The 12,311-nt window shown below is 40.6% G+C and overlaps 1 protein-coding gene across 18 annotated transcripts in view; it reads right to left on the reverse strand.

Annotated features, from left to right (window-relative positions):
- LOC140626332 (uncharacterized) overlaps positions 1-12,311 on the reverse strand; it is a 591,342-nt gene that overhangs the window by 522,602 nt on the left and 56,429 nt on the right. For 15 of the 18 annotated variants that reach the window (XR_012025526.1, XR_012025519.1, XR_012025521.1 and 12 more), the window contains exon 3: positions 404-531. The exons of 2 other annotated variants lie outside the window; for them this stretch is intronic. Coding sequence is in view for 8 of the 16 variants with exons in the window: in XM_072814043.1 (XP_072670144.1) it covers positions 404-531 (128 nt within the window). In the remaining 8 variants the exon portion in view is untranslated. Of the gene's footprint in view, positions 1-403; positions 532-3,434; positions 3,573-12,311 lie in introns of all 18 variants that reach the window. One more of the 18 variants, XM_072814040.1, reaches the window with a different exon arrangement.

Raw genomic sequence — 12,311 nt, forward strand, 5'->3', positions numbered from 1 at the left:
AAAATTAAATATAAAAATAAATATTTTTACTATATATATTGAAAATAAAAACAATGATAGCTAACATTTATAAGCACACTTAAGTGGTCCTAGACACTATGCTTAATGCTTCACACAGAGTGACTCAGTAGGTAGTAATGCCTGACCATGCAGATTGGAGTTGGGGTAAATATTACAGGAAATTGTAAGTTTTTTAAGGATGACTTGGCCATCACAATTAAAACAAGGTAATGTTTATCATCTTCACCTGCATCTAGCCATATTCTTTCCCAATTTGAATGTTAAGGGTAACTCAATAAATTACAGCGTGAATTCTCAGACACCCATCTGGTTTGGCTATCTACACAACCAAATCTGCACATGAAAATCCATCACATTCTGAAAAAAAGTAGTAATAACTTACATGACATTCCACAGCCCACCGCTGAAGGACATTCTAATGTTTTACAACTTTCCCAGTCAGACTGTGAGGAAAGCAATTTTGACCCGAAGTCAAAGAGGTGGGCATGAGTTTCCAGATAGCAAAATAATCTGTAAGTTAAAAGAGAACGTTGAGCCTTTTCTAGAAGTAGAAAAGGGTATTAAGAAATGACAGCACTAGTAAGACTTACTGTCAGAAAAAGAAGTACCTCCAAGAACTATTTAATCCATTAAACTGTTGCCCGACTATTCAAGTATATTCAGAACTTCATTTGATCATGCCCTAATCTTCCCTTACATTTTAATTAAGACTAGCTGGGCATATAAGTGAGTTTTGAGCATAATATCCTAGGGTGAATAAGACTGGAAAGAATAGAAATAGGTCCCTCACAGAAGGAAATGTGGGGAAAGGCAATCCTTGGGGATTCTTTGATCCTCCTCCAAGGGAGGGCACCAGCAAGGTGACTACAGTTGGTGGCATTCAGAAGTCATCTGGAAGCACTTTGCACTTCCTCGGAAGTGTGCCAGTTCATGGTGAAGGCAAGGATATGCTTTGTGGCATATCTCCTTCTCAATTGTAATCTGTAGTCTTATTTCTGCATCTTGGTATCATACCTTTAAAAAGCAAAAAAAAATCTAGTGTTACGTCTTGTCTCACACTTGACTTGTTATCTAGACTATCCATCCATATATTATATTTTGGCTAATTTACATAGCACCTGCCATCACCACCTTACATTCCTTTCCTTTGTGTTCCCTGTTTCCTCTGTCCCTCCCTCTCCCTTGTGCTCTGTAACTATGTGAACGCACGTGTATATAAAGTTAGTAAACCGGGATCCCTGGGTGGCGCAGCGGTTTGGCGCCTGCCTTTGGCCTGGGGCATGATCCTGGAGACCCAGGATCGAGTCCCACATCGGGCTCCCGGTGCATGGAGCCTGCTTCTCCCTCTGCCTGTGTCTCTGCCTCTCTCTCTCTCTCTCTGTGTGTGTGTGACTAACATAAATAAATAAAAAATTAAAAAAATAAAAAATAAAAAAAATAAAGTTACTAAACCATATGTATACACAAGCAACCTAAAACTGAATCTGATTCTAGTGTTTTAAAGTTAAGGAAACTCGGGTGCCTGGGTGGCCCAGCGGTTGGGTGTCTGCCTTCCTCTCTGGGCATATCCCCAGGTATAGGATCGAGTTCCACGTCGGGCTCTCCTCATGGAGCCTGCTTCTCCCTCTGCCTGTGTCCCTGCCTCTCTGTGTCTCTCATGAATAAATAAGATCTTTTTATTTTTTTATTTTTTTATAAGATCTTTTTAAAAATAAAGTTAAGGAAACTCAACATCAAGGACCAGGCCTGCAGACTACTGAACTGAAATATTTTTACTACTTTTGGTCTCTTAAATTTTCACAATTACGACTGTTTTCAAATTTTAAACATCCTGGGCAGCCCAGGTGGCTCAGCAGTTTAGTGCCACCTTCAGCCCAGGGCCTGATCCTGGAGACCCGGGATCAAGTCCCACATCAGGCTCCCTGCATGGAGCCTGCTTCTCTCTCTCCCTCTCTCTCTGTGTCTCTCATGAATAAATAAATAAAATCTTAAAAAAAAAATTTTTTTTTAAACATCCTTTAATTTTCCAGGATTTTTTTTTCCCCAAAGTTGTTATTTCCTACCATTACAGTACATCTCTAAGTCACAGGCTCCCCTATCTGCAAATCAACATCATCCATAGGCTATTTATCTCTAAAAACAACTTCAGCTCATATTTATTTTATTCATCAGTTAAGGTGGTAGAGCTGAGATATGATACTCAGAACCCAAGCTCTGCAATCTGCAGAGAAACGATTTTGCATCCATACAATTGCTTCCTGCCAGTGGACTGCCCTAGTACAGCCTTGGGAATTTAAATGACCGATTTACCCAGGGAAAGAAAGCTTATTTTTAGTAAGTGGAGGGAGGGGGGCTGGAAATGTTGACTTAATTTATTTTACTGCCTGTGAATCTACTTTGGAAAGGAGAAGCAGAGTTTGATTAATTAGATTAGCAAATTCAGTAAGTTGTTTATTCAGTTGGGTGAATCAATGTTTCCCTGAATTGACTTTAGCTTTATTTTATGCTTTCAAATCTATCCAGTAGGTAAGATGTTGAAAGCCCAAAGCCTTTCTATCCCACAGCTCTTTCGAGTATCTTTTCACATGTTAATTGGATCTCTTTGTGATTGGAGGCAGACAGATTTCACAGCCCCGCCCCCGCCCCTCCCCCCACGCCAGCATTGGCTAACACGTATAGATGCAGGAAAATTAGATAATAGAAAACTGACTACATCCCCATTTTTTATGCATCTCAGTTTGTAGCATTTCTCCTTTCGTGCTGACTCCAGTTTTAAATTTTATCTCCACCCAGGATTAAAACCGAAATGAAATAAGAAGCTGCTTCTCTATTAGTGACAGCACATTTTAAGATCATTAGGAAAGAATTATTAGAGTAAACTGCTTTATTTTGTTTTAAATAGTTGCTAAATTTCTCAAATATTTGCTAGTTTTCCTTCCTCTCTTAACGATCTTTCTTAGGAAGTTCCTTTCATCTGACTTGCTACACAAAAAAATCATTCCTCATTCATTTGTTACTGAGATTTACAGGAGTACAGCTGTTCAAACAAGTACTTGCCTATGAAAGCCTGAGAAAATTGGGAAAGATAATCAAATTAAAATTCCAGCTATACATTCTTTTAACAGCGCAGTTTTTATATTTTATATTTAAAACATATTAAAATAAAACGGATAAACCCTGCAGCACCACAGACTACATTTTTCCATTAACGACCTAGATGACATGTTCAAAAGGAGAAAAACATTAATTCAGCAACAAATCAAATGTGCCTTACTAGAAGAGTTTTTTTTTTTTTTTTAATTAACAAAAAAATTGAAGATCCAAGAGAATGGGAGCTGGAGATCCTAGCAGTTGGGGACCATTAGAGATTATTTGGCTCAAAGTGACAGTCAGAAAATATGAGTGCCGGTGACCTGGGCATGAGAGTGTTGAGTGGCTTCTGATAAACACCAGACACCACTGATTTTCAGCTGAAGGTAGAACTGGAAGTGCTTTTATTCAAAGGCTGCAAAAATCACCTTCTCCAAGGAAGTATCCATCTCTCTAGTTCTCTGAAAATGAAACAGATTATAGGATCAGTCTCCCTCCAACTAATGAGGCATATTCAACTGGCCTTGAAATTGGAAAGTAGAGAGAAAAATCAAAATTGGAGCGGTCACCCTTCTGAGTTTCTTCCCTTCCTCTCTCTAATGCATCTGTCCGCTGGCTGCGCTAGCAAAGGACAAGGTTCTTATGTCAGTTTGTATTAATTCTTTTGAATTACAACTGAAAATAATGTTCACCTCCATAGATAAGTACTGTGTTTCCTAGTGGATAGGAGAGCATCCTCTTCCCATAGCTGCTCAAGATCCCCACCTCCAGTCACTCACCAAGTCCTATTTAGATCCTACCTAACAAAAATCTTCCACTCCAGCCATTCTTCTGCATTCCCACAGCCCCGCCCCTTGTAGAGTTACAAATCATCTACCAACCCGATTAGGATTAGGGCAGGATCTGTCTGGTCTGTCTTCAAATTCAGCCCAAACCCTCTTCACACACAGGCTGCCCAATCTTTCTAGGTAGCAAATCTCTTTCTGGCATTAGAGTAAATCCTCAACACTCAGAGCTCCAAACACCAGCCGGCTGGGCACCAGATCCACCCTGCTCTCTGCTTCCACAGCACACCTCACGGTACAGCCAGGCTAAACCATTTTAATTTTCCCTGTATTTAACTTGTCCAAGCATTTCTCATGCTCCACTCCAATGCTGTCACAATCCGTACATATCTTCCTAGAATGCAAATTCCATTAAGACAAGGGCTGAGTCTACAGCATTCAATACTGAATTCCCTCCGGACACCAAATGCCCAGCCTAGGGCCCAGCACTTTGTGAGTGATCAAGATTTATTCTACTGAATAAATTAATTAATTAATGAGAAAGTTTTTACACTCAAACAGTCCTGGAAGTCTCCATGGTAAGTTTTTTCCTAGAAATGGGCTACAAAGAGGGCCTCTTTTTCAAATGTTTCCTAAAACTTAACCTCTAAGACTAGCACTCAGTAGGTGTTCCATAAATATTTGGTTTTGGATAAAAGAATGAACAGGGCCACAATGCCACTAAGTGTGTGACAAAGTGGTATTGTTTTTATTTCTTTTTTAGGTGGGCCCCATGTTAGGCCAGGAGCCCAATGCAGGGCTTGAACTCATGACTCTGAGATCAAGACCTGAGCTGAGATCAAGAGTCAGATGCTTAACTGACTGAGCTCCCCAGGTGCCCCCTGAAGCTGTTTTTATTAGAACTACTTGCCAGACACTGACTATGAGGCCAGAACATGTCAATCCAGTTATGCAGGTTATTCTGGGTCTAAGTAGTTGTCTTACCCCACCAAACAACCTAGATTGATGTAGATGGAACTGGAGGGTATTATGTTGAGTGAAGTAAGTCAATCGGAGAAGGACAATCATTATACGGTTTCACTCACACCAGGAATATAAGAAACGGTGAAAGGGATTATAGGGGAGAGGAGGGAAAATGAGTGGGAAACATCAGAGAGGGTGATAGAACATGAGAGACCCCTAACTCTGGGAAATGAACAAGGGGTAGTGGAAGGGGAGGTGGGCGTGAGGATGAGGGGACTGAGTGACAGGCACTGAGGGGAGCACATGACAGGATGAGCACTGGGTCTTATATGTTGGCATATCAAACTCATATATATATTTATATTTATATTTATATTTATATATTTATATATTTAAACCTAGATTGAGTATTTTAAATGTTTGTTGTGGTTCCTATGTTAATTATACCGCTGGTTGCTACTCTTTACTCCCAGGTAAAGCCAATTCAAAAAGGGCAGCACTAATAACAATGTTGGTCTTTCTCAGATTCCCAAGTCAAACTGCCAAAATGAGAAACACTTCAAGTTCATGTTTGTTTCTCTTAATTCTAAACAAACAAATAACCTTATCTTCAGGAGGAGCTCCTCACTTTCTAAAACGATTTCAATGTGGCAGCCAGTCACCATGCCCCACACTACATTTTCTGTAAGCTTCGCTGACTATTTGTTGGAGTGGATGAAATAGCTTCTCAGTCTTAAAAAAGGGTGGGGGGTGGGGGGCAGCCGGGGTGGCTCAGCAGTTTAGCGCCGCCTTCAGCCCTGGATGTGATCCTGGAGACCCGGGATCGAGTCCCACATCCGGCTCCCTGCATGGAGCCTGCTTCTCCCTCTGCCTGTGTCTCTGCCTCTGTGTGTGTGTGTGTGTGTCTCTCATGAATTAATAAATAAAATCTTAAAAAAGAAAAAGAAATCGCTTCTCTGGCCAATTATGGTCCCCATTTATTACTATTCACCTCAGGCAAGAACCCAGATCTGGGTGTAGATGTTTACTATAAAAAGAGTGGTAGTAATGGGGCACCTGGGTGGCTCAGTTGATTCTTGGTTTCAGCTCAGGTCATGGTCTCAGTGTCTTGGGATTGAGCCCTGCATCAGGCTCAGTACTCAATGGGGAGTCTGCTTGTCCGTTTGCCCCTCCCCTGCTCATGCTATTTCTCTCTCTCTCTCAAATACATAGATAAAATCTTAAAAAAAAAAAAAAGTGGTAGTCAGAACCTGCTTTCACCCATTCAAAAGCACCCAGTACATGCAAGAGGAAATCCAAAGGACTTTACACAGAGGCTTCAAAACCCGTCTAGAGTATCTACACATCTCCATCTCATCATCACCAGTGATTCCTGGCATCCTAGACGCCCGCACGCTACTCAGAGATCTGCACACCTTCCTATGTGCTTTGCATAGGCATTTCCTCTGCTCGCAATGTTGCCATTCCAATCTCATTCCTCACCCTGTCCTTGGACCTGGCATATTCTCCTCAGGCCCAGGCAAAATCAATTATTCCTTGGCCCTTTCTTTCCTTACCTCTTTCAGGCCACTTAACACATTAGATATTGCAATTACTACTCATGCATCTGTCTGCCTACCAACCTGAGAGCTGCTTATAAGCGGATAACCACTTCTCACTCATATTTTTATCGCAGTGTATATAAAATAATAACTAGCATATGAGAGTCAATGAATTTAATGAACTTAATGAAGGAATCTGTTTCATCCCTGCCAACGACTGAACCCGTGTAATAAAATTACCAGAATATGACCGTAAGTCCACCCATCATGATTCTATGCATCATAAACATCAATAGAAAACCAAAAATGTAAATAGTATGGTTTACTTGCTATGTAGACTTAGGATAAATTATAAGACTAATTAATAGCAAGGCAATGGCTCAGCCTCTGACAATATAACCTTGAATCATTGTTCCAACTTGGCCAGGAGTTGGAAACAATTTGAAAGGGAATGTTTAGAGATTCTAAAGGACACTAGCTATCTGGCCCTTTTAATATTTGCTCGGCAACTATTTGCTGAATACCAGCAACATGCCTGGCTGGCTTTGGCAGTAAAAGGACCATTGAGCTGTTTAGAAAAAGACCTCTGACCTAATTTAAGAGCTTTTCAGTCTGGTATATGAACTAAGGTGATGATAAGGCATGACATATAGAGGTCACATGAGTATAAACACGGGATTATTGGAACTTACAGGAGGATGAAGTCAAGTTTGTTGTTTTGTGGCCTTTTGTTACATATTGCTAGTAGGGTGGTACATGTGCTCTAAGATGACAGTTTGGGCTCCTTTTAGGCCAAGACTTACAAACTCTTGTTTTGCAGCAGTACTCTCAAACAGCAGTCAGGAGCTGAGGAGTGAGGGGCCCCTTCCTCCCAGGAGGAGAAAGGAGGGCAGGGAGGTCTTTACACTCTTCTGGGTTTTCCTCCTGTGCTGGTGGTTTATCACTAGGAAATCATAGGGGAAAATAGTTTAAATCCCAGAAGACTCAAGATGAAGCTCCAACCCAAAACTTATCTCCTCCCAGGAGATGTCTAATGAAGACTGGCTCTTGCACTCCCAGAGCCCATATTTAAGTACATATGGGAGCTCCCTGAGCATACATCAATAGGATATAGTCCTTGCCTTCAAGGATATCTCTGTTCTCACTCACAGAGCCAAAGTAGCTGTAAATGTTTATTTGTTTTCACTGCATTTATTATTGTAAATCTTCATGTTCAGTGGATGTTCAAAGCTAAAAAAAAAAAAAAAAAAGTAAGGGGCAGCCTGGGTGCCTCAGCGGTTTAGCACCACCTTCCGCCCAGAGCGTGAGTCTGGAGACCTGGGATCGAGTCCTGAGTTGGGCTCCCTGCATGGAGCCTGCTTCTCCCTCTGCCTGTGTCTCTGCCTCTCTCTCTCTTTCTTTCTGTGTCTTCCATGAGTGAATAAATAAAATCTTTAAAGAAAAAAAAAAGTAAGAAAGAAAAGAAAAAAACTAAGCCATGAATTTCTCTGGTCCCATTTCTCACCAATGGGACCAATCCAACATCCCCAGGAAACACACTCTCAGACTCAAGTTCTCTCTATATAAAGTGTGACCTGTATTGCATGGGCATGAAATCTAGATATGTCCAGATCTCCTACTGTCTCAAACAACCTCAAAGGTCACCTTTCTCTGGGGACCACACAAATTGTGCCCAAAGTCAAGTATATTCAAAATGACTTTTGGTAATTCAGAACAAAGGACTCATAGCCAAGAGCAGGGATGAATCCACCATTTGAAATTATATGAAAAAAATCTTATGTGCATGAGAATGTATGGGTTTCTTCTTGGGGTGAAGATCCATTGCTTTCAAAACGTTCTCATGAAGGGCCAGTGAGAAGCCACCTGTATGCCTCAGTCGGTTAAGCATCTGTCTTCAACTCAGGTCATGATCCTGAGGTCCTGGGATGGAGCCCCAGCTTGGGCTCCCTGCTCTGCAGGGAGCCTGCTTCTCCCTCACCCTCCCTCCCTGCTGTTGTGCTCACTCTCTCTCGCTCTCAAACAAATAAATAAAATCTTTTTAAAAAATAAATAAATAAATAAATAAATAAATAAAAGGCTGGTGAGACAGATAGACAAGACAGACACACATACACACTCCTAAATAAATGAAATCCTGCTAGTTTCAGTGAAGAAAACATTTTATTATACAAACATGGAACAATTTTCATTTGTCTCATGAAAGGTGTCAAACTCTTTTCCTATGCTTTTTCATCGAAAATGTGATTCAAAGATCCACATTAGCAGGTGAGTGCCAGAGCACAAAGATCCCATGAGAAGAGGCAGCAAAGAAATGGAGAAAAAACACCCAAGTAATACATGCTTGAAAAACTTGAAGCATGAAAAGATTAAAAAAAAAAAAAAAAAAAGTAGGTCCCCATGACTTGACATTCAGAAATAAGCAGCAACATTTCATTCCTCCTGGCTCCACAACCCCCTGCAGTAGTCATTTCACCACTATCCTACAAAAGGGTGTTTCAGTGTTTCTGAAACACTACAACGTGGCTACAGAACAACACAAAGCACCTGCCATATAACCTCTCAGAACTAACACTGGGAAACAATATTAAGAACAAAATACCTACATTTCATTCCAAAAACTAACTAGAGCGGGACATGTGAGTGCCTCACTGCTTGAGCATCTATCTGCCTTGAGCTCAGGTCAGGATCCCAGGAGTCCCACATCGGGCTCCCTGCATGGAGCCTGCTTCTCCCTCTACCTATGTCTCTGCCTCTCTCTTTCTCTCTGTCTTTCATGAATAAATGAATAAAATCTTAAAAAAAACTAACTAGGGTAATTTGTAATTTGTCCCTAACAATAAAGTGGTATGACGATCTGTGGAAAGGAGTGTTTTTATTTTTAAAATAAATTAAATATATGAGACTAAAATAGGTTTTTACCTACAACACAATTTATAAGCCATAGGGTGTCTCAAAATGGGACTATGTATGTGAAGACCCCCTTTTAAATCTGATCCTGCATTTTGATCTGACAAAACCAGGGCTGATGTATTTCCTTCTGTCGTTAGAGTTTATAGACATCCTTTGCTGAATGAATCCAGAAGGAAATGTCTCTGCTGGTTCTGTTATTCGCCATTGTCCTTTTTTACCTGTGGTGTGAAGATTCAGCCCTCTTTGATCCTGAACACCAAGCAACTTTCATTTCTTCACACTCCCCAGTCTCCTCTCAGCAGCTCCATGTGGAGATCTCTGGGTAGCTTCAGGCATATCCAACTTCTCTCTGATTATTTATGTTGGTGACAAACTCTTTCTCACCAACTGTCTAGGATCACTCAAAGACACATGATTTGTAAAAGCATTCCATTTCCCAACTGATAATTTGGAAAGTCGAGAGCTCCCAGCTTCAGCTGGCCCAGTGTTAGCACATCGTTGAGCAGAACTCAATTCTTACATTTTATCCAACTTTGTCTGTAACATCCATATGCTCGCCTCACTTCCACATGAGTTCTCAAGTCCAAAAAACATTAATAACAGCAACTATCCTGTTGCTTTTTTCAAATCCTAAGCAATTACATCATAGAATGCACACAAACCCAGATCTGGCATTTGTTACCAGTATGACCTTCAAGCCAAACTTTCTTATCCTCACCGATTCTCACTTTCCTCATCTATAAAATGGGGAGAATACCACCTTCCTCACCACACTGCAATTAAATAGAATAATGTGTGTGAAAGGCTTGGCAGAGACACTGTCCCAAAGCCAGTGCTCAGAGCTGTCAAGAATTTATTTATTCTGAAAGCAGAGAGTCTTAATTATCTCAAGATAAGAGCAAAACTGTTGTGCATTTTTTTTTTTTAGGGAAATGTAAATGATTTACATTTGAAGCACAAGCAGACATTCCTGTTCAAAAAATGTCAAGGTCAGGGCTCCTGGTTGGCACAGACGGTAGAGCAGGTGACTCTTGATCTTGGGATTGTCTGTTTGCACCCCACGTTAGGTGTACAGATTATTGAACATACAAAATAAAATTTTTTTAATAAATAAATAAATGTCAAGGTCCTCCTGTGACAAGCCCCTGGTCTGGAAGGACACTGAACTCTTCTGTCTCATTCCTTGTCCCAATTTGTTTTTTTCTTCCCTCTCTCTGCAAATGAAAATAGCACGGGGGAGACTCTGCAAGCAGGATAGCAGGGCAATGACAACTGATAAGGACCCTGGATGAAGTCCTAGGGCAAACTGGTTGCAGCGCCTAACCCCTTAAAAAGACTGATTAAAGATTTAAATGGGGGCAGCCATGTGGGAGACACACATGTGGTTTTAAAATATCTGAATTCCATTGTGCTGTTCTTGGTAAAATCCGTACCGACCAAGGGAGCTGACACTTTCAATAGAACACATGGGCCTCCATTGTATTTAAGACCCCTCCAGGTATTTTAAGCACTGGGCTTAAAATAAAAAATAAAACAAAGGCCCACTATCTGTCCACGCTCCATCTTGCCAAAAAGAAGAAAATAGATTGTTGTGTGTGTGTTCTTTTAAAAAAAAATAGGTCTGTTGTAGGATGATTGTGGATTTACGTAGCCCATTCGGCAGGATTTTCCCACTAAGCTACAAAGCAAAAGATTTATTTTGTCATTGTCCAACACAAACAATTGAAGAAACTCAGCCTAGTGCAAAAATCCCCAGGAGAAACAATCTGCAATTTAATTAGTGAATAATGGAAGCAATTTAAATACAATTCCAGGCATTTTTAAAAGTAATATTTGAATAGACATCTGCTACATCTAGTAAGTGTTTAGGCAAAGCACAATAATCCCTGATCTGATGAGATGCCCAAGGTTATGAACAAGACTGTCTATTGTTAGAGCAAGACCCATATTTTAAAACAAATGCCACAAATCCACCTTCTCAACACCTACCCCAGCCCCACGAAATAAAGAGATAGGGCAGATAGATGAAGAAAATATCAGTAACAGTCTTTTGAAGGGCAGAGTAATGGAAAAAGAAAGGATTTCAGGGTCAGAGCACTGAGCTGGAATTCTGACTCCATCATTACCTCTCTCCTCGTGCCAGCTCAATTTCTTCAATTATAAAATGGGAATACTAATGTCTACCTCTCATGAGTTCTGAGCATTAAATGAGAATATTTATAGCAAAACCAGATAAGTGTTGGGTGAAGATGGAGAAATGTTAATATGGAGAATACAAATCAAAATAGTGATATGTCACTACTGCACTTTCTACCATTAGAATTTTACTGTTTCAGCTTCATGGATTTATGTGTATAGACAAAATATTTTCATATGCAGAGTTTCAATTCCTTGACATGAAAGAGACCTGCAGATGGATAGTGGTGATGGTCAACAATGATAAAATGTACTTAATATAACTGAAGTAGGGGGCAGCCTGGGTGGCTCAGTGGTTTAGCGCCGCCTTCAGCCCAGGGTGTGATCCTGGAGACCTGGGATCGAGTCCCACATCAGGCTGCTTCTCTTTCTCTGTGTGTGTGTGTCTCTCATGAATAAATAAAATCTTTAAAAAAAAATAACTGAACTAAGGGACCACTGGGTAGCTCCGTGGTTGAGTGTCTGCCTCCAGCTCAGAGCATGATCCCAGGGTCCTGGGATCGAATTCCACCTAAGGCCACCATGAGGATCCTGCTTCTCCCTCTGCCTATGTCTCTGCCTCTCTGTCTCTCATGAATAAATAAATAAAATATTTAAAATATATATATATATAAGTGAACCATATACACTACAAATGGTTAAGATGGTAAACTTTATATTATATGTGTTTTGCAACAACTTTTAAAAATTATTTTAATAAAATTTTGACCATTCTCTGGTGGCAGAAGGGAAACCCCTTCCTTTTCCTCCCTATGTTGATCAGTGGAAGAAGCCAAGAATGGGGGCCGAGGGAGTATACTGTGAG

Source organism: Canis lupus, chromosome 37 (genome assembly GCF_048164855.1).
Source record: "Canis lupus baileyi chromosome 37, mCanLup2.hap1, whole genome shotgun sequence".
NCBI classification, from domain to species: domain Eukaryota; kingdom Metazoa; phylum Chordata; class Mammalia; order Carnivora; family Canidae; genus Canis; species Canis lupus.